Here is a 25020-nt window from a genome sequence, read left to right on the forward strand (position 1 = left end):
ACTTTTTCTTATGGTAATTCCAACAAATCATTTTTTTTTTCTAAATATTTAAACAGTTCATTTCTACTTCCCCGGCTACGTGAGAGTTTTTGTTTCGGCTGTGACGTCACCCATATATCTCGAATACATACTTTTTCGAACACCGACCCCATCTCAAACTTGTTCTTCTCTCGTCACGTTTCTCCAAACACATATGCCATTTAATCTCCGCTGCAACGTCACTTGACGCAGCCGGCTTGGTCATTTGCATCTGTTTATGGAGCTGCTGCTGCTGCTATCAGCGTCAGTGGCACTGTTATACCGGTTTGATTGTTTTTTGTTTTGTTTTGTTTTTTTTCACTCGAAACGCCTTGCAAATTTTAAACCTCCGAAAGTGTTTGTTATTGTTCACTTTGAGAATCTTGGTGTAGATGAAGATAGAAAATGACTTACTTTTTTGCTGTCAAACGCAAAGACGATTCGACACCATTCTTTCAACGGAAGGGAAATAGGCGTTAAACTGGCTTGGGCTTGCCCGTCTTTTTGAATCATCTGAATGTGGAGTTTGCCTATAAAGATGAAAACATATTTTTTTTTAAATAGAAGTGGAAAACTGTATTTATTTGTGAATTATTATCCTCATCATCTAGTTGTTGTTTCGCAACGTTTCGGCCAACTAATCCTCTGGCCTTCGTCAAGTGATAAACCTCGATGGAATAGAAATGCTGAGTCTCTTAACTGTATCCGCAGTAATTACTGCCTTCCATAGTTGTTGCTGTGTCACCACGTTTTGATCAACTTATCCTCTGGCCGACTTTGAGTAGGATCGAAACCGTTATCTTCAGACAATGCTCATCTGGAAAATTGTAGTCTGCAAATCTATCATATCGTTATTTATATTGATAAAAAATCAATATGAATACCATTATTCATGTTGATAATAAAAAATCCATATTGATAAAAAAAAAAAATCAACAATAGATCTATGCAAATGTATATACGATAAAAATGAACAGTAAAATTCTTAATGGCTTCATGGCGTAATAGATTATGCGCCAGACTGCTATACATAAGGTCTGGAGTTCGAATCCTAGAAGCAGTCAATCTACGCTGAAGAGATCTAGGGCCTTGAAACATTTATATATATATATACATATATATATATATATATATATATATATATATATATATATATATATATATGCCTTAACAAATAACACCCTAGCTGAAAGCTCATCCTTCAAACTTCTCGATTTAACATTCACAGGCAACATAAATTGGAACAAATACATTGAGGACATTGCCAGGGCTGCTGCAAAGAATATGAGCTCCCTTTACCGTGCTAGAAAAGTAATCACACAAGTCACAATTCATCTATACACGGTGCATTGTTGTCAGATCTGTGCTGGTGCATCTAACTACCAGTCTCTCCCTCTTAGAGTTAAAAAAATAGTCTCAAATCGAATAAGTCTCGAAGTATTAGCCAGGATATCCTTCACATTACCTCTTATCCTTCAGATGACATATTTTTTTAGACTTGAAATACATATTTTGAAAAACTGTTCTGATGATGCTGAAAAATTCAACCATTCAAATGTACTTTGTAACATGTCAATGTATGTATTTTTAAAATTGCTAAAATACATCTCAAGCAACAATATATGATGGACTAAGATTTAATCCAACACAACACGGGGCTTACATCTTATATACAATGTGGTCGTCTTCAACTCCAATATAAACAAAGACTTTCCATAAACCTTTCTTATAAGTAATCAAATCTTTTGTTATTTTAAATCCTCTCATGATATTCAGCACCATTCAATTAGAAACCTATGCATCTCATTAACACTTTTCCTCGAATGGTTTTTCTTCTTTATAAGTGACTAGCCTGGGTGCCCAGCGTTGCCCGGGTGTTTGAAGATGTGTGTTGAGCAAAAAAAAAAAAAAAAGTGGTAGTAGGCAGGCATGCTCGAACCCGTACCGTGAAGAAAAAAAAAAGAATGTGAAAAAAAAAACGTGACGTCTTTGCTGTTGGGTCAATCGCCAAACTGGAAGTGGCAAAGGTATAAATTAAGGCTAGTCAAAGTGGGGATGACTTTCGAAAATATCCTCGAATAAAGCGACCTCTCCTTGGAGAAAAGTGCTCAGTGTAGGATGAGTGGTTTTAATGCTTTTAGCCAATTTTTCGATATTTGTCGTCCGAAGGGTCAATCGATCTTCAAAACGATACCAATCTTGTGAAAATATGTCGCCTCTGTCGAAAGTTTTAGGCAGACATACATACATACACACATACATACATTTAAACAGACAAGTGAGATTTATATAGTAGATGACTCATTAGTATCTAAAAGATTATTCAGGACATTTCATGGCATCTACATACTCTAAAGTTCTAGCAGCAACCGATCGATTTTCTATAATAAAATTAGAAGTCCTGCATACAAAGTTTACATTCTTCCTGCCAACCCTTCTGTATTACCTGTTGCATCTGACAAATGATACCTATACCGAACATTAAAAGCAGCTTACTTCGGAATAATATTTCACATAAATGATTTTAAAAAAAAATAGATACTTCGAAGTGAGTTGCCGGTGGTGTGTTGGCTTCGCCGCCTTTTTCCCCCCTGACATCACGCCAACGAAACCAATAATCCTGCCACAATTTGATCGGAAACAAAGCATAGACTCAAGAGTTACTCATTATACAACTGAATGAGACTTATTGATGGATATGTTGAGCTTTTATATCTAAAAATAAGGGAGGCGAAGTATGGAGAGAGTTGGCTCATTTCTGACGCTTTTGTTGTTTTGAAAATACTGTTGCGTTTGCACTTTTACCTACCATCTGGCCGAATAAATAACAGTGGTGTGAGGTAGAGATCATTCCATTGAAAGTGATAGAAAATGCTACACAGGTCAAACCCTTCGTCCGAGCAATACTCCAAGATGTACAGCCATATGCTCACGGTCATCCTGTCAAAAAAAAACAAAAAAAAAAAGAAAAACATATTAGAATGAATGAAAGATAACATTTGTAAAGAAAAACAAAAAAAAAAGGTAATCAGTTTACGTTATGCACGTTCCCAACTTCCAGTCATCTCAGTACTTTCTAACTACTCCCTGTTGTGCTCGTATTATAAGTATTTAGTTTTCCTTAATTATCGTGGTAATTGTTGCCAGCCTAGGGGTAACGTCCTAGCAAATGGAGTCAAACGTGGTTTTGCAGCTGGTTTAAATCCTTCGACCGGCAATAATTATCACTTCCTGCATTAACGATGAAAGCATGAAAAACTAGTGTCTCTAGGTAAATACATATATATATATATATATATATATATATATATATATATATATATATATATATGTAGTAGAGATTTAGAAGGTTGTCATAATGCGAGGAATGAAATATAGTCGTTGTTGGTAAGAGAAGACGAAAACAAGTGGCGATTTACAAATCAATAAGTACATCCATATATTTTATATATACATATATTTATTCAGTTGTATTGGTAAAATGTCTTACTTGTTATGTCTGCGACAAATTCCATTATTAATTTCGGAAAAATTCCCTTTTCAAATGGTAAATGTAACAGATCGATTCAAAGCATGCTAGATGAAGGAGTGTGACAGCCTTCTAAATCTCTACTACATACCTATCCCACACAATGCTTCAAGCAAACTACATATCATATATATATATATATATATATATATATATATATATATATATATATATATATAGCAAAAGTACCCGTCGTTGACTGGGTTCAAAAACAGCCTACAGAAAATGGACTCTGATTTATGAAAGTATAATAGGTTATGAAAAGGAACGGTTCTAAATTTGGGTTGAATTTTGGGGTATCAAAACTAAAGCAAAATATGATGAAAGTAAAAATAAAATAGATAAACCACATAATTTATTATACCATACCTGTTCACACTGAAACACTTATCACAATATTCTGTGGATCTATATTAAAAAACCTTGTTAAACTTTGTGACATATTTCCATTCTATGTGCGAACGAACACCCCATAATTTTATTATACCATATTTCTTCAAACAGAAACACAGTTATCAAAGTATACTTACACAGATAGATATGAAAAGTCTTTATTAAAGCTTGTGCCTATTTCCATTCTATGGAGGCCAGGCGCGAACGCAGACCCAACAATTTTATTATACTATCCCTATTTAAGTTAAAACATACTTATGAAAGTATTCGTATGTACATCTATATTAAAAACACTTGTAAACGTTTTTTTTTTTTTTTTCATTTTTAAATTTTTTTTTTCCATACTTTGTGGACCAGGCGCGAACGCAGACCGCACAATTTTAATGAACCACCGTTCAACCAGATCAAACATACCCATTCCTGTGTCTCGATACATCTTCTATCATTATATGTTATCAGTTTTTTAAAATAGTCAACCATATAGGAGCCTAATTGTGACCAGACACACACACACACACATACACACAAAGACATTCAGCTTTATATCATATATATATATATATATATATATATATATATATATATATATATATATATATATATATATATAATTATCATATATATCATATATAATTATCATTTCCTCCACTGAAGATTCGGAGAGCATGAAACACGAGTGTATGTAGGTATAAGAATAATTATTGATATCAGCAAATTAAGCAAAAGACGGCTTCATGACTGGGTTCGAATCTAATGTCCGGCAGAAATGGTTCCTTACACTGATGGTTGCGTAAGAATGAAACACTAGTTTCTGTAGATATAAATGAATAATTATATTTAATAAAAATTATTAATACACACACACACACACAGATATATATGTGTGTGTGTGTGTGTGTGTGTGTGTGTGTGTGTGTGTGTGTGTGTGTGTGTGTGTGTGTGTGTGTACTAGCATGGGTGCCCTACGTTGCCCGGGTGTTTGGAGGTGTGTATTGAGCAAAAAAAAAAAAAGTGGTAATAGGAAGGCAGGCTCGAACCCGTACTGCGAAGGAGGAAAAGAACGTGACGTCTTTGCTGTTACAACCGCCGTCAAACCAGAAGTGACGTAGGTTTAAGTTAAGGCTAGACAATCAAAAAGAGGGGATGACTTTAGAAAATATCGGCGAAAAAAGCGACCGCTTCCTGTAGAAAAGTGCCCAGTTGAGGGTGAAGAAATTAATGCTATTAGCCAATTTTTCGGTATTTGTCGTCTGAAGGGTCGAGCTTCAAAACGATACTGATCTTGTGAAAATCCATCACATCTATCGAAAGTTTTAGGCAGACATGCAAACATACATACATAGATCTATATATATTTGTAGCTCAAATTTTTGACCCAAACCGATTACAAAGCTTGCCCTATCTCAGAATACGCTTTATGTAAAATTTCAAATGTTTAGACCAGAAATTGTCTGAGTAATTTGGTAGAGACCGCAGAGGTAAAATATTTTAAAACTTTGACCCCTATTATGATCCCTTAACATTTATTGCTTAGGGTTGAAATCAAGTTATTAACTTAGATCCATGTCCAAGGTATCTATATCTAAAATTTCAATTGTTTATACCCAAAATAGGCGGAGGAGTTTGGTAGAGTTCTCAAAGGTCAAATGCTTGCACTTTAACCCTTAACAATCAAATTTCTGGCCAAAAACTGATTACACAGATTTTCCAAAATCTCACTACCCTGTATATCAAATTTCGAGTCGGTAGACTGAAAATTGACAGAGTTATTGTGTAGGGAAATCTACACAGACAGACACATAGACAGACAGACACTTTCACATATATATATATATATATATATATATATATATATATATATATACATACACTAGCATGGGTGCCCGGCGTTGCCCGCGTATTTGAAGGTGTATGTTGAGCAAAAAGAAAAGCGGTTAATTTTTTTTTAATTTGACCCCTATTATGACCCCTTAAAATTTATTGCTTTGGGCTCAAATCAAGTTATTAAGTAAGATCCATGTCCAAGGAACCTATATCTAAAATTTCAAGTGTGTAGACCCCAAATTGTCGGAGGAGTTTGGTAGAGTTCTCAAAGGTCAAATCGTTGAACTTTGACTCCTTAATCACCAAATTTCTGGCCAAAAACCGATCACATAGATTTTCCCAAATCTCAGTACACTGTATATTAAATTCCGAGTCTGCAGACTAAAAATTGACAGATTTATTGCTTAGGGAAATGTACACACACAAACACACAAACACACACTTTCATATATATATATGTTTTTATTATTTCAGCCTCAAATAAAAAAAAACATATTCAGCTCTACTAAAGTATTGAGCGCGTTTTCCCTATTTTTTTTACTGAATATATCTCCTAATATATATATATATATATATATATATATATATATATATATATATATATATATAAATGAAAGTGTCTGTCTGTGTATCTGTCTGTCTGTCTGTGTACATTTCCCTACGCATTAACTCTGTCAATTTTTAGTCTACAGACTTAAAATTTAATATACAGTGTACTGAGATTTGGGAAAATCTATGTGATCGGTTTTCGGCCAGAAATTGGCTGTTAATGGGTCAAAGTTCAGCGATTTGACCTTTGAGAACTCTACAAAACTCTTTCGACAATTTGGGGTCTAAACACTTGAAATTTTAGATATAGGTTCCTTGGACATGGATCTAACTTAATAACTTGATTTGAGCCCAAAAGAATAAAATTTAAGGGGTATAATAGGTGTCAAAGTTATTGACCTTTTTTTTTTTTCTTTTTTTTTTTTGCTCAGCATGTACCTCTAAACACCCGGATGACAAATATCGAAAAGTTGGCTAAAATATTTACGCTTTCAACGGCCCTCTTTATCGTTAAGAGATCTCTGCGAAACGCTTTTGATGTCTGATGTGGACCTTCCTTCAACCGATATATATATATATATATATATATATATATATATATATATATATATATATATATATATATATATATATATATATATATTAATGTATTTTTTATCTAGCAGGTTTAGATATTTTCTATGAACCATATGCCACAGTTTGTGGAAAACATTTTTATGGCTTACATTAAATTCCAGAGGTCTTAAACTGATGTTAGTTTAATCCGCGTAAGAAACTTTACACGAACCATTTTAATAAATGCTAAATACCTAAAGAAATATCCATTACAAGTAGCGAATAATTTAGTTTAAGGTTTCATAAAATGCGGCATTGGAATACTTTGAATTAGACAAATATTGGTCCAAGATTTTCTGCGTTAGGAAAGTCTTTTTGATCTGTATAATTTAAGAAAAGCTGTACATTTATATATATATATATATATATATATATATATATATATATATATATATATATATATATATATATATATATATATATATATATATATATTTTTATTTATTTATATATATTCATATATGATTAGTTTTTTTGGAAAAAGAAATCCAGCAGAGTGCTCAATTAAAAGGAAAATCCGAAATGTAAGAGCGTATTTATATTTTGTGTACAGAAAGTTGTTAGATGAGACAAATCATTGGTACCGTCGGTTTCAAGCCCGATAATAAGGACCGTTCAAGGTATCCTTATCAAGCTCACTTCAGCCAATATTCTTCTCCGACGACGAGACGAATATTGGCTGAAGAGAGCTTGATAAGGATACCTTGAACGGTCCTTATTATCGGTCTTGAAACCGACGGTACCAATGATTTGTCTCATCTAACAACTTTCTGTACACAATATATATATATATATATATATATATATATATATATGTGTGTGTGTGTGTGTGTGTGTGTGTGTGTGTGTGTGTGTGTGTAATCAAGAAGTAAAAATTCAGTTCACAAGTCAAAAGCTTCTGTAAACTTAAAAAATATAAAAATATTAATATTTATATAGTAATCCAAACGAAATAAAAATCAATCAAAATAGGAAATGCAGTTTGTCATATAAGAACAGAATTTAAGACAGGATATTCAAATATGAAATATTAAATATTTTTTATTTAGGTGTCCTGTCGAACGATAAATTCTTGTAAAGCATAATTTACAATCTTAAATTGTGTTCTCATACACACACACACACACACACACACACACACACACACATATATATATATATATATATATATATATATATATATATATATATATATAAAGGACTCCCTCAGTCTTTGACAGACTATGGTTATCCACGAATGCGCATGAAAGTCTTTTTGGCAGAAGGTGCGCAATCTCCAACCACACCTCTTCTGAGTCGACATTGTTAAATACCAGTGGCAAGGTAAGTGTACAAGACGACTAGAAACAAATGCCGAGATAAGCGGAGAGCACATACAATGCTTAGAATTCCCAAATGGTCACCTATGTGATACTAACCAGGCTCGTCGTTGCTTAACTGGTTATCTTGACGAACCGGTGAGTCAACACGATTATATACATATAAATTATTTACTATAATAACGATTAAATACCTACAGATACTAGTGTTTCATCATTTCGGGAATCTCCAGGGCAGAATGTCATGATTAACACCAGTCGATAGATTCGAATCCGGTAACAGAAGCCATCTCTAGCTTCATTAGCAAAAGCCGTATCCATTCGGCTACCGTTAACCGCGTGAAATAACGTTGAAATTTAAACATTTTATCTTTTTAAATGCTTTTTAACGTCAGTCATAGTGATCTAATCATTGTATGACGATCTGTGCATAAGATCTAAATTGACCGACTTTTTTTTTAAATTCAACTGAAAGTGCTGAACGATAAGAAACGAGTTTCTTAAAGGAGCTGACATAATTATTTACTATAATAATTATTAAATATATATATATATATGTGTGTGTGTGTGTGGGTGTGTGTGCGTGTGTGTGTGTGTGTGTGTGTGTGTGTGTGTGTGTGTGTGTACATACTGATGTATATATATATATATATATATTGATGTATACATACTTAGGTATATCAATATTATGCATATATGCATTATACATGCATACATACATACAGGCACATACATCCACACACACACACACACACACACACACACACACACACATATACACACACACATATATATATATATATGTATGAAAGCACACTTTAGTTTAATATTACGCTTATTCGTAACAGATGTCACCCAACAAAAATATCAGCATAGTCAAGTTATTCAAAGTCGAAAGAGAATACTTTCTGTTATGAATGATTTATTACTTTGTGTGGTTTATGTGTCTTGTGGCATATCAAACCTTTTTTTCGGTTATTTAATCTGAGACCACATTACCCATTAAAGCGGCATTACCTATTAAAAACAATTTGAAGACTATTGTACTTTCTTTTTTTTTCTAAGGAGTAACTGCTTATTAAGGCTCAAACGTCACTGGGTAAGTGTTACTGACTGTCTGGTGGCCAGTGTGACAACACTGTGATAATTGGTAACTGTGGCAATTCGGTAGAATTTGGCTATTCAAGATGATGGTTCAATAAGAACTTGTTTACATTGGATTTACAAACGACCATGTCATAATTAGCTAGTAAGTAGTCCCGTGGTATTGTATTCCACAGTTCTAGAAAAGGAACTTTGCTTGTGTAATTTTCGTTTAGTTTCGTTCAGTTTTAGGCATAGTGTAGGGAAAATTGTTGATAGTGGCTGCATCTTTTTTTTTTCATAGGAGTCATCGCTTATAAATGCCTAGATGCCACTCGAGGATAATGGGGAATGAGTAGTAGCCAATGGGATAATATCGTGGTAATTGTTAGTAATGGAAATTTTGTAAATTGGATTACTTAAGAGGGCGGCTCATCAAGGACTTAAATACGTTGAACTTGAAGCTGGCCATATTGTAGTAAGCTGGAAAGCAGGCAGTCGGAAGAGAGTTCCACAGGTGTCCAGTTCTAAGAAAGAAGCTTTGTTCATGGAATCTAGGTTTAGGTTTAGGCACAGATAAAGAGTGGGGGAAATTATTGATAGTGTTTTCAGCTAGACGAGTATTTTTGCGTGAAAATTTGGCGGGAGGGGACCATAGATTGGAGCTCAGTCGAGCACTTGCCATGAAAATAACGATAAAGCAGAGACAGGCTCGCAATGTCTCTTCTGTGGGAAAGACGTGGGGAAGAGAAAAGGGCATCCCCCACTAGGCTGTCAAGGCAGGATAAGCTGCTTCTAACAGCTCCTGTCCAGATGTGGCAACGGTACTCCATCATTGGACGTACCTGGCTTTTATATAAGTAGAGAATTGCATCAGCAGTAAGATATCTACTGGAACGGTAGAAGGAGCCCACCATTTTTCCAGCGACCTTGGCAACGGATTTGATGTACGTGTTCCATTTCAGATCAGGAGTAAAAGTAAAGGCCAGAATCTAGATTAACTATTAAAGTTCCCAATTGAATTACCTCCCTTTGACTGGACTGAGTAACTTGTTATATAGAACCTTAGATATAAAGTAATTTATACTTGAGTATATATATATATATATATATATATATATATATATATATATATATATATATATATATATAAGCAAATATTATTAAATGCAACGGAGACACTTTGCTTTATGATTCATTTTTTTTAATTTTTCGATTTTCTGTATAATCTTTTTTTTTATCAAAATCAAAAATATTAATAAAAATTTCATAATTGTTGCTGTCACGAGCACTTTCGATTCGTTCACGAATCATCATCAGGTGTTGAAGTAAAAGTGCAAGGAGCGAAAATGAGAATCAAAAGTGAAAACTAAAATATGCAGTAAACGGCGTTAAGTCAAAATATATAGAGTCGATGAAAAGTCGATTAAAAATATAGGCTGATTAAAAATTTGTGCATTAAAATCAGCAAGTTCATGGACATCGTTAACAAAGTCCGTCCAATACGAATTACGGAAGACATTTTAGAACGTTACTGCTTTTCTCGAATGCAATATCATTTATAGTGGGTTGAAGGGTTCTAATGTATGACGCTTCAAGAATTTTTAGTCACGTGCAAGCGACTCTATAAGTCACTCCGTCGGTCGGTTGGTCGGTCTGTCGGTCGGTCGGTCTGTCCATAACACTTTTGTGCTTGGCCTTTTTGGTTAAGATCAAAGGTCTGTTGTTAATAGATGCTGTTCTTAGCTTTTTAACCTGCACCAGCATCAACACCAGAGACCACATAAACACCTGTCCCCACACCAATGCAAACTGAGCCACCATCCCAAAAAGAAAAGGAAAAGATTGAACCGAGGGAAGAGAGAGACTCCTCTGCCTCTCGCAGACCAACCAAATATAAAGCCCTTGCACCCGAGGAACTATGTTATGTAGACCCTCTATCTGTGGCAACAGACATTTCCCATCGGCAGAGGAAAAACTTAAAACCTCTGCTTGATTACAAACAGATAGAGGGGAAAGATGTAAATATCCCCTCAAATTTCCCGGACGCCCCGCTCCTAATAACTTTTGTCAGAACTCCAGAGGCCTGCAAAACCAACTTGTGGACAAGGCTGCAGGCCGCTGAAGGGGCGTTTCCAGGAATCGAACTGGTTAAGAAAAATGACCCTTCTCTTGACGAACTCCCAAAACAATGCAAGGGAAGGGTCCCAGTGTTGGTCCATCCATCACTCTACAGGGCCATGAAATTAATTTATCCTTTGGACATCGGCAGCATTGCAAGAGAAGGTCAGGATATGATAAACCTGACCATCTTGAGCATGGCACATAATGTCGGCATCCTCTCCCTGGCTGACTTCGGAGCTGAGTGTGACCGGGTCTCCAGCTTTACAAAAATTGGTTGGAGGTACGGTCAAAGATGGAGACTGCAGTCAATTCATGGCTTCCTAGGAAACTTTCCTTAAAGGGTAGAGCTGAGGCATGCGCCACTTACGTCTTTCCTCTCATCCTTTACCGACTGGCCGTACTTCCCCTGCCTGCACAACACCTAACAGCTCTTGTCAAACTCTCGTCCTCATTTCTTTGGGACAGAGGAAGACACTAGGTGAGCAGACAGGTCTGTATTCAACGTCCGTGTGAGGGAGGCTTGGGAATGCCGGACTTGAAATGTCATCGAGATGCTGAGAGGTTGACCTTCCTGAGCCACTATACGTAAGATGACCAACCGTGGCACCCCGTGGTTACTGCCGCCTTCCCCGACCTCATTCTCGACCCTTCTATCGAGAGCCGTCACAAGCCGCGGGGAGAATCTGCCTACATGAAAGAGTGCTGAGCCATGCTAAAACGACTACTAAGGTCCAGCGACCTTGTGACTGCTACCCATAGGGAACTCCACAGGGATCTAGTGAAGGGGGCCGTTGCCAACCCGCTATGTGTGCGTTTGGGTTGGCAGCAGAATGAGACCCACTCCGTGTGGAGCTGGGCGCCAGGTTCAAGTCATCTGAACAATTCGGAGTTCTCTCTGACCTGGCGATTGGCCCGAAATGCACTTCCACTCAACAACATACAATGCAGTTCCGGGTTTTTGCAGTCGCCTGATTGTCCCCGTTGTGGGACAACGGCCGGAGAAGAAAGTTTTTTTTCGATTGCCGCGAATTCCACCAGTACTGGTCATATGTCAAAAAGTGCTCAATACTGTTGTAGAGCAAATATGCGTTTTATTTTTTATTACCGTATGCCCTCAGCCACACCAGAGATTAACATCCCAGACCCCCTACAACCACCTAATGTCCTTAAACTCCAAAACTAAAACATTAGCGACATACCAAGCACCCTTCCTCTTTTTCCGCTTTTCTCTCGCACCCCTCCCTTGACACCATTCACCCTATCATTCCACCATAAACGAACATTTCTGCAAAAGTCTGAGGAAACTACATGACGGCCAAAAAACGGTCGTGTAGCCGAAACAATAATGTAACTTAACAGAAAAATACGGTAATAAAAAATAAAACGTATATATATATATATATATATATATATATATATATATATATATATATATATATATATATATATATATATATATATAATGTAATAGGGAAATTTGATATTTCATATATTGATTCTCAGTGTTTACTTCAACATGAGAAAAGTCGGGTAGCAAGTTTTGAAAACAATGGGGCTTTTAAGCAGACTAAATTCCACGAATATATACAAAATTATCCGGTCATGCGAATTCCATATATTTCAATCGAATGGTTCCCTATGAGGATGAAACGTGGAAGCCTCTGTAACTTGATTGTCATAAATATATTTTCATAACCTTCTACCTGACTCTACTCACTAATACATGTGCGGACGCGCGTGTCGGTGTTTGAATAATTTTGATTTTCATGGCGTTTGGCTTATATTTACTTACTTTGGCCTTAGTTTCAGGTGACCATCTGTCACCGTAAATCAATAATTTGCTAAAAAGAATAACAATGTACGTGATTTTTTTTCTTTTCTTTTTATTTTGCGAAGTATAATGTAGTTCTTAGCTTTTTTTCTTCGTACTCGTTTTTTTGTTCCATTCTAGAATGTGCACGGCACAATCACGTTGACACACCGGTTCCTGTTGGATCACCAAAGTTAAGCAACGTTGGACCTGGTCAGTTCTAAATGGGTGACCATCTGGGACTTTCGGGTGCTGTATGTGCTCTCTGCTTATCTCGGCATTGTTTCCAGTCGTCCTGGTCTTCTCCTTGCCACTGGACTCAAACAGTGTTGATTCAGGAGAGGTGTGGTTAGGGATTGCGCGACCCTTGCCTCACAATTACACGCACAGCTGCCCCCCCCCCCTACAGGGATACCTTTTGTTTTTTGAGACTAAACAGAGGCACCGAACATCTAGGATGGGCAAGTGACAATTATTGAATTACATAGGACCTCTACCCAGTCATGGCTGATGGAACGAGAGCATGCTACCCCCCGGGTTCCGTTTGATATTCCGTGCAGATTCCCGAGTTCGACAGAAACATTACCGAGTTTGAGAAAATACACTTAAAGAAGGCCAGAGGTTTCATCGGCCGAAACGTTGTGAAATTCACACTCAAGATGAGAACAGTAATCAGAAGAATCCAAAAGATACGAAAAAAAAAACAATCCTCATCTCAAAAAATCAGAAACGTAAACGATGGTATGTTACATGCCTATGACCCAAATTTTATTTATATTTTACGAATTAAGAGACAAATCAATGTAACTTCCGACAATAGTTTCGTACAGAAACGAAAAACTCAGAATAAAGACATAATCAACAGGGTCTTTCACTCATTGTAACTCAAAATCGTTAAATCGATTCCATAGAAAAATACTCAAGCAAAAAATATTATGCATTTCCCAGAAGAAGCTGTTCTTAGATGATTACATATATATATATATTATTATTATTATTATTATTGCGTGCATAAAAGTAAGTCACACATAGACGTTTCGAAGTTTACTCCTCATCAGTATGGCTAGACTTAGACTTAGTTGACAAGGATCGAACTCATCACCGCGCGATAAGTAGTTTGGTGTTTTACCATGAGACCAAGCACCTTTATTTATATATATATATATATATATATATATATACTTTTTAATTGTTTTTACATAAGCAGTAATATGTTGCTACACAGTCATGAGTATGTTTCGGTCAGCTAGTTATTAGTAACTAGAGACCTCTTCAGGCGATACAGCTTATACGAAAACAAAGATTGTAAAAGCAACTATATATATATATATATACACACTAGCAGGCCGCCCGGCATTGCCCGGTCATAAAATACACTTAAATATGATATCGAGAATCAAAACCAAAGCGTTTAGCTTACGATTTACTCGGCTAACAATTAAAACATGAACCAATAGTCATTTTTATGCCCGATTTTTATCTCTATAAATGCAAGATTGTTGATTGATTTATTTTTTTAGAGACCTCTTCAGGGAACAGAAGAATTCTGCTTTTGAATATAAACGTTGTTGCCTGAAACGGTTTCTAGTAACTAAATACTAGAAGACCGAAACATGCTCATGACTGTGTAGCAACGCATTACTGCTTTTGTAAAGACAAATTGAAAGTGTAACTTGCTCTACCCCAGTATTGAGCACTCTTGTATTAACCTCGTTATATTTCACTGGTTACCTTACCTTTCAAAAATAGTAACCTCAAATTATATATATATATATATATATACATATAATTATTTACTATAATAATTATTAAATACCTACAGACACTAGTGTTTCATCCTTTTGGGAATCATCAGTGTGGGGTGTCACAATTAACATCAGCCGATAGATTCGAACTCGGCGACAGAAGCCATCCCTGGCTTCATTAGCAAGGACCTCATCCATTCGACTATCGTTAACCGCAAGAAATGCTGTTGAAATTTAAACATTTTCTTTTTTAAATGCTTTTTAACGTCTGTCATAGTGATCTAATCATTATATGATGATCTGGGCATGAGAGCTAAATTGTCCGACTTTAATTCAACTTAAAGTGCTCAACGATAAAAAACGAGTTCACCCCCCCCACACACACACATATATATATATATATATATATATATATATATATATATATATATATATATATATATATATATATATATATATAAATATATATATACGAGCAAACAGTTAATAAAACATGTTCAAAAACACTTTGAAAAAGAGTTAAAAACATATTTAATCTGAAAAGGAAACACTTGATAAGTGGATAGTCCTTAATCCGCGTTACGTCTAAGTGCAATATTCATTGTTTTGGGTGGATAAGAGCAAAAAAAAAAAAATAATAATAATAAATTAATAATGGTAATTTGTTTACATAAAATCATTTTCATAAAAATATGAATGAAATCATCAGAGAGTAGGAATTAGCAAAATGCAGGATCGGATTTTGCATACAAAAGTATTTGATGAAACTGCAAGTAAGTCGAAGAACTTGATAACAAAAAGTGAAGCTAAAGGAATATGGGGAAGAAAAAGGTGATTACACGCGAATGGGTGGACGTTTATTATTATTATTATTATTATTATTATTATTTAATAAATAAATGCTAATATGTATATATAGATTTAGCCACTCTGATGAGTCGTAGACGACGAAACACTTGTCAGTGGATAATTATATTTTAAAAACAATATATATGCCGCTCCCCATTTCGGAGTGCCAAATTGGTAAAAGGGAAAACTATTCCCTACTCGCATTTAGGTAAAAATGCACTTTCGAATACATAATTGAATTCATTCAAAACGTATCGCAAATGCAAAAACAAATAAATAACACACACACACACACACATATATATATATATATATATATATATATACTTTTTAATTGTTTTTACATAAGCAGTAATATGTTGCTACACAGTCATGAGTATGTTTCGGTCAGCTAGCTATTAGTAACTAGAGACCTCTTCAGGCGATACAGCTTATACGAAAACAAAGATTGTAGCAGGCCGCCCGGCATTGCCCGGTCGTAAAATACACTTAAATATGATATTTTGATTAATGCATATTTCGTATTTATTATATTATATTCGACCCAATATATAGTAATGATTTAAAAAGTAAAAAAAAAAAATATTTGCGCGCCACTGTCGAGAATCAAAACCAAAGCGTTTAGCTTACGATTTACTCGGCTAACAATTAAAACCTGAACGCTATTACGTTACGCATGCATATTCGTAATGCTGGCGTTCGACCTTCACCTGACAAATTCCATTTTTTTTTTTTCATACTTTTGCACCGGTTTTCTCCGGCTACAACCCAAATATAAAGTTTTGCATGGGTCCGAATGTTCCATATATGAAGTTTCATGTCTGCAGACACAAAAACTGACAGAGAAGTTTGGTAGTCAAAATTTTTTAAACAAAAATATGTTCGCATACATAAATATATATAGAAAAAGGTTTGTGTTTACTATAAACTTTTTACGCAAATATTACGCAAGTATAAATCATGTAGAATATCTACATGAATATGGTAACACTTAATAGTTAACTAAAGATGATCATCCCATAAAGAAACCGAAAAAACTACTAGGGAATTAATTAAAATGAATGTTTAAAAGAATATGCAAATTAGCTAGATCTTTTGCAGATGAATGCAATTCCACAACCCATGTATAAAAAAAGTCGTATTTTCTTCTTAAATAAACAGAAAAAAGGGGGTTTTAATATGAATATCAATACACAAAAAAAATTATATGCGTATAAATATATATAATTCTGGGTAAAAATGAAATTTCATAATAAAAATCATTGGAATATTCACAACCGTAATTACGTTATTTTCGTTAAAATTAGAAAAAATTATAAAATTTTCACTAGCTATGGACAAATAGCTCCACTTGCTTGTGGATGCTTTGAGAAAAGGCAAAGGCTTATAGAGTAAATCCTGATATTTATTTTATCAGTACTGAAGTGACCAATGCTGTCACTCCAGGCAGTATGGTTTGCACTGACTCTGGCGTTGAAGTCTCCGAGTACTAAGAGGTGATCGCTGGCTCCAAACTTAACATTCCTTTACATCCTTATAAGAAAATATAAAGTTAAAAGATGCATGATTCAACAGTTTTTGCTGTATTATCAAGACAAAGAATTGTAAAAGAAAAATTTTCAAAGCAGGTGTATTTTTAACTTAAAATTAAAGTCACGTGCGAATTAGTAATTAAATACACTTTTAACAAATATTTAATTTTATAGGGAGTATTTTCTTGGCAAAAAAAAAAAAAATACTCCCTTTTAATTGCATGTGTCCAAATGTAAAATAATTTTTATCCTTTGGAAAATAAAATACAGACACTTTTGGACCAGTTTTCTGAATCCCTCAGTAATTTCTTTGAGAATTAAAACAAAAAATAGCCATCTGTATACCTGTGATTCGTAGAACCTCATCTAGGCCGTTAGCAGGTCACGTGATTTTTTGTGGAGAAGCTCCTACTTACGAAAGCCACGCTTTAGGTGTCATGATCGATTTAAACATAAATGAAAAAATGTGGGAACCTCATACGTTAAAAGTTTGTAATATCAATTTAATTCAGATGACTTTGATTGACAATTTTATTGACATTAGTTTCTTCGTACACCGTTACCCTAATTCTAACCCTGAACCCAACCCTAACCCTAAACTGCTATTGGCGCGCATCGACATCTTCCAACTGCCACTGTATTGATTTCTAAAACAGACAAACTTCCCCTTTTACATACCACAATATATATCAAGAACAATGAGGATATTAATGGCTGCCCAAGATCAAAGCTTGATGGCCAATACTTTTAAGAAAATGAGTGGTCTAAGCAAAGACAACAAGTGTGTAGGTCTTGCCACACAGAAGTAGAGACTGTGAGCCACCTGACATCCAGTTGTACTGTTCTGTTGTGTAACGGCTGTTATACGACACGACACAATCGATTGTGTAAATATTTTCACTGGGCGATTTGTAAAAGAGTCAAATATCGAATGCAGAAGTAAGTCCTGGGAGCATACACTGGAAAGAACAGTTTTGAATAAGTTATACACCATCCATTATGGCTATTTTTTATTCAATCTTCATCCCAAACAAGGCACAGTGCCACTTGAAATAGGGGGCTACTATCAGGAACATAATTTGCGGGGGCATTATGAAGGAGATGAGTAGCAAGATGTTTATTCACATTACACTTGAACTTCTGCATATCAGTACAGTTGGGAAAGCAGAATCCCAGAAGGGAGTGCCAAAGACTTGCAGTTCTGGGGAAGAAACTATTGGAGTAAAACGCACATAGGGATCTCTACTGTAAAGGGGTGGGACTTAGTAGCTTGTCGGGTTTGTCGGGGGTAGTTATGTCGAGGAGGTACAAGTGCTTTCAGTTCATCAGAGCATTCATCATTAAAGTATTTGTAGAACAGGCAGAGGGATGCAACACTTCGTCGATGGGACAGAGGCTGAAGCCTAGATGACAGTTCAGGACTTATCAGGTTGGCGACTCTCTTTTGAACCTTGTCCAGGAGTGAGAGACAAGCAGCAGATGCACCAGCCCAGATGTGACAACAGTACTCCATACATGGGCGAATGGTGGCCTTATAGAGGTATAGGATACTTTCAGGCGTAAGTAATTTTCTAGCACGGTAGAGAGAGCCCACCTTCTTTGCAGCAGCCTTGGCAATGTTCTCAATGTATCTATTCCAGTTCATGTTCCCTGTAAACGTTAGGCCGAGGAGTTTAAAAAGTACTTTCAGGCAATGACTATGCAATCCCTACAGTGACGCACCTAGATAATGGAGCCATAAAACATGACAGAGTGATATGTGATAAAAAGGAGAAAGAAGCAACCTTAGTCGAAGTCAGTGTCCCCAATAATGCTGGTTTAAATGGGAAAGATAACGGAATGCCAAAGTTTTATGTATAACATGAAAAGAAACTTGAATCTCAGGAAGATCTCTGTCATTCCAGTCATAATAGGAGCAACTGTATTCGTAGAAAGGAATTTCAAAAGTCACCTGGCAAATATACCCGGTGAACCAAGTGCAAGAGAGATTCAAACAATGGCACTTAAAGGGACGATCAGAATCTTAAAAGTATCTCTCGGTTCGCATATCTGAGTTAGCGAGTGAATGTTTGGCATCCGGTAGGAGGCCTCATTCCCAACTGATTACAACTGATTTTTCTATAAGTTTTGGTGTAATTATAATTTACCACGACTAACAAAAGCTGAACCGACTATGCAAAGGACACATCTACTTACCCAACAGACTGATAAGAAAATTGAAAAAACAAAAAAATAAAAAAAAATAAAAAAAACGCTGTATCTTCAATTATGATTATTTTTTTCTTTCGTTGTATAATACAATCATTACGAAAAATCTGTTCACACACCTTTATGAATTGAGGTTGGATAAATCAATTATGACAATATTGATTTCTAAAAAGGATACAAAAAAAAAAACACACGTTCTTTTTTATATGCATGTAACAACATGGCTACCCGACGTTAAACGACACATGGAAAATGAAATAAAATAGTTTAAGAAAGACGTAATGAACAAAACGTGATTTTTTCTTAAAAGCAAAACGTAAAGAAATTATGTTGAGCGCAGATAAAGCGAACAATGTATAATGATGTACTTGGCCTTCGGGTCAAGATCAAAGTGTAGTATCTGTTCCGGCAGATACTGCAAGCAAAGACCATATGTGGGGGTAACCCCACATATAAGACCTTGGTCAATGTAGGCGCAACCCTTCATACCAATTGTCAACATCCAGCTCCCCTACTCCCCGGGGAGTTGGTCCCCATTTCCCCTTCACTCCTCACATTAAAAATCGGCCTTGTGCCTAATTTGCTCAGTAGGGGAGCAAATAAATACCTCAAAGTGTAGTATCTGTTCTTCAGATGTATCTGTTCTTCAGATGTATCTGTTCTTCAGATGCTACACTTCAATTTCTTGTTCTCTGTCAGTGGAGGAGAAATCCTTCACGACTGAGAGACAATTTTTTTTATTTTTGTTCCTTTTCTCCACATTAAAAAACGACCCAGGTGTCTAACTCTGTCCCGTGGGGAGACATTGTAAATAGGAACAATGTATAATGATGCACTAGTTGGATTATTAGGGCTACTGTTTTCCTCTTGGTGTAATCTCCGACCTTTTTCAAATGTATCGTGTCGAACTCAGAAATCCATCTGTCGAATTCGGGAATTTGCATAAAAATTTAGAACGGACCCCTTTTATTTAATTGACGTAAATAGCATTTAAAACTAGAACAGTTGTCAAAATAAGCAAAATACTCCAAATGCATATATATATATATATATATATATATATATATATATATATATATATATATATATATATTAGTGATGGAACGATTCCAATATTTTTCCCGATTCAGATACGATTACCAATTCCGTACTAAATTCCCGATTCCAATTCTCTATAAATCTCTAAATATTTAACTATATAGAGTTGTTATTTTCCCCGATTTCTGTAAAAAAAAAAAAAAAAAAAAACATGTGAAATATGCAAATTTTTTCTTAAATGTAAAATTACACGTGTGGAGGATTATCGATATGTTTTTGTTTGACTGGTATTTTTAAATCAATAAATATTTATTATTTTATCAAGATTACCAGCAATAGAAGATCTTGTTTAAAAAAAAAATCAAATAAAAAAAAGACAATTAAAAGAATCGTTTTGGCATCGGAAAATAAGCATCAATTTTTTTCGATACCGATATCGATTCCGATACCCTCAAATTTGTCGATTTTTCCGATTCCCGATACTGATTAATCGTCCCAACACTAATATATATATATATATATATATATATATATATATATATATATATTTTATATATATATATATATATATATAAAATATATATATATATATATATATAAAAGAACAAACCAAGTTCTGTGTTCATCAAAGTTTCGTCTTTATTTCAAGACTTCCTCTGGATGAATGAAATTAAGAAAACAAAACACCAGTACAAATATTTGAAAATTTATTTTTGATGTAATGAAATGTATGACACTGTTCCATTTCACAAACGAAAAATAGTCGTTGAACAATCAAAGAAGGGAAGGGGGCATAGTGTTGTGAAAGAGAGTACAATTTTTTTATACCGTCATTTAGGCGTTAATATATTTAAAAAGATATGATGCAATTCATATTAATTTTAGAACAAATATGTCTGTTATCATTCAAATATGGATGTGTAATTGAAATGAAACGAGTATATTTTTGTTATGTAATTTATTGATTGATTATATGTATTAATTATTATAGGTGGTATTTTCTATAGTGTGAGAGATTTTAGCTGTGTAAACTTAAATTATGTTCTTTTAATAAAAGATTACTTGTTAATGGCGATTGAATTTGCGATAAGGGCTGATTTAAGAAGTTTCCGTCGCGGTTTCTCGTCTATATAATAAAATGACTGCAGAAAGTCCCCTCGGGGCCAAAGTATAGTAGGTTTGCAACAACAGATGCCACATACAAATTCAATACATCTAGGCTAATAGTCAGTATCTTATGTAGCTTTCAAACACTATTTGGCACATTCAGTCGTGATAATAAAATCCTACATTGCATCCAACGAGTAGCACCATCACAATCACAACATCTCTAAAGGAAGAAGTTCCTATTTTTCTCTCTAAATATTTAGTACTACCACTTCTACCAGTTATCACCGGGGATGAATTCTACATGTTCTACAAATTCTGTGATTACTCCGAACGTAACTGGCTAATAGATACATAGACCTAACAGCATCTTTCCAATTACCGATTCATAACTAATAAAGGCTTACTGGCCAAAGTCCGTCCATTGGCTAAGATCTGAAAATATTTGTATTCCGGAATGCAGTTATTTGCTTTATAAACGAACGCTTACTAACATTAAATATGGCGTCACTAACAGACATATTATTGCACTCGATGCCAAGTTCATTTAATGCATAGGTTATTTCAGGCGTGTCAGATCGAAAATTACAAGAGATAGAAAATCAGTATACGAACGCTAAATAACCTGTTTACTTGCTTTCTTAGACAAAGTTTAAAACACGCTATCCACTATAAGAATCTCCTTCGTCGTCGTCAATGTCGACGACGACGACATCTTCGTCAAAACATCAATAAAATTACAGTTTCTCGAGTTTTTTTAACCATTAAACACACTACGTTTATATTGGTTATGTTTCAAACTGTCGCATTTCATATATATTTATATATTAAAGAGTTTAGCTTCCAAATAGTTGCGTGTTTAATATTAGGATTTATCCTAAAAAATATAAAACAAACAAATACAAAAACAGTTAACAAAATATGGAAGTGTATTTGTAAATTATTTTCTCTTTCTATGCGATGTGGCGACATTTTCTGTTTTCCGGTATTATGATACTGAATACCGCATGTATAATTGTCGCCAAAAACACGTGCGCGCGTTGTTTGACTTATGGAAAGATTATTTGTCAGCGACAATTTTACATGTGTTATTCAATTACAGATTACCAGAAAACCTATAAATATTGCCAAATTATGATGAATGGGAAAGACGGTAAGAAACAATCAATTTAACTTTTATGAACCTTGAACATGACCTTCATGTAGAGAACTAGCATTTCAGCCCGGCGTTGCCCGGGTGTTTGGATGTGTATGTTGAGCAAAAAAATTTTTTTTTAAGTGGTAGTAGGAAGGCAGGCTCGAACCCGTACCGCAAAGGAGGAAAAGAACCCGAAAAAACCTGACGTCTATGCTGTTACGACCGGAAGTGACATATTTTTGAATTTAGGCTAGACAATCGAAAGGAAAGGATGACTTTAAAAAATATCGGCGAAAAAAGCGACCCCCCTCCCTGTAGAAAAGTGCCAAGTTTAAGGTGAAGATATTAATGTTCTTAGCCAATTTTTCGATATTTGTCGTCTGAAAGGTCGACCTTCAAAACGATACTGATCTTGAGAAAATCCGTCGCCTTTGTCAAAAGGTTTAGGCAGACATGCAAACATAGATACATACATACATTTATATATTGGTAACTAAAAATTTTCGACCCAAACCGATTAAAAAGCTTGCCATATCTCTGAATACCCTTTATGTAAAATTTCAAATGATTAGACCAGAAATTGTCTGAGTAATTTGGTAGAGACCGCAGAGGTCAATTTTTTTTTTAATTTGACCCCTATTATGACTCCTTAACGTTTATTGTTTTGGGCTCAAATCAAGTTATTAAATTAGATCCATGTCTAAATCTAAAATTTCAATTGTTTAGACACAAAATTGTCTAAGGAGTTTGGTAGAGTTCTCAAAGGTCAAATCGTTGAAATTTGACGCCTTAACAGCAAAATTTCAGACCGAAACCCGATCATAAAGATTTTCCCAAATCTCAGTATCTTGTATATCAAATTTTGGGTCTGTAGACGTAAAATTGACAGTTATTGCGTAGGGAAATGTACACAGACAGACAGGCAGACACACAGACACTTTCACTTTTATAGATATACTAGCATGGGTGCCCGGCGTTGCCCGGGTGTTTGGAGGTGTATGCTGAGCAAAAAAAAAAAAAAGCGGTCAATTTTTTTAAAATTTGACCCCTATTGTGACCCCTTAAAATTTATTGTTCTGGGCTCAAATTGAGTTACTAAGTTAGATCCATGTCCAAGGAACCTATATCTAAAAGTTTAAGTGTTTAAACCCAAAATTGTCAGAGGAGTTTGGTAGAGTTCTCAAAGGTCAAATCGTTGAACTTTGACCCCTTAACAGCCAAATTTCTGGCCGAAAACCAATCACATCGACCAATCTCAATAACCTGTATATCAAAGTTCGAGTCTGTAGACTAAAAATTAACAGAGTTATTGCGAAGGAAAATGTACACAGGCACACAGACAGACAGACATACAGACACACAGACACGTTCACTTTTATAGATAGATAGATAGATAGATAGATAGATGTCAAAGATTAAACAAAAATATATACGTATACATAAATATATATGGAAACAATTTTTTGTTTAATGTAAAGATTTTACGCAAATATTATGCAAGTATAAATCATGTAGAATATCTGCATGAATATAATTACACGTAATAGTTAACTCTAGATGATTATCCCATGAGAAAATCGAAAAAGCTAATAGGGAATTAATTAAAATGAATGTTTAAAAGAATGTGCAAATTAGCTAGATCTTTTGCTAGTGAATGCAATTCTACAAGCCATATATAAGAAAATTGTATTTTCTTTTTAAATGAATAGAAAAGAGGGTTTTTAATATGAAGATCAATACACACAAAAGAAAAACGAATTTATAGGAATATAGATAGATAGATATAAATAGAAGAAGATATGGCTGTATTGAGAGTGGTAACTCGTAACTCAATTGAAGAGGTTAGCTCCCAAATATTTGTGTTATATATTATTATGCAGATAAAGAAAAAAATACGGAAGTTTAATATGGTTATATTGAACATGTAAACTCCTGACTAAATTGAAGAGGTTAACTCCAAAACAGTTGCATTTTTTAAATTATTATGCCAAAAAAGGAAAAAAACTACGGAAGTTTATTGAACGAAATAAAATGAACTTATTTTTGGTCAACAATCTTATTTTCACAACATATTTCTTTTTATGACATTCCGTATTTTTTTCGGAACAAATCATAATATAAAAGACGCTATTATGTGGA

General features: G+C 34.7%; 1 protein-coding gene across 1 annotated transcript in view; it reads right to left on the reverse strand.

Moving 5' to 3' along the window:
• LOC145248880 (protein sel-1 homolog 3-like) overlaps positions 1-25020 on the reverse strand; it is a 209500-nt gene that overhangs the window by 114809 nt on the left and 69671 nt on the right. The window contains exons 5-6 of the mRNA XM_080110638.1: positions 2828-2958; positions 433-548 (exon numbers count right to left, since the gene is read on the reverse strand). Of these exons, the coding sequence (XP_079966764.1) occupies positions 433-548; positions 2828-2958 (247 nt within the window). The remainder of the gene's footprint in view (positions 1-432; positions 549-2827; positions 2959-25020) is intronic.

Source organism: Euprymna scolopes, chromosome 27 (assembly GCF_053919585.1).
Source record: "Euprymna scolopes isolate OS-2025 chromosome 27, ASM5391958v1, whole genome shotgun sequence".
Lineage (NCBI taxonomy): Eukaryota > Metazoa > Mollusca > Cephalopoda > Sepiida > Sepiolidae > Euprymna > Euprymna scolopes.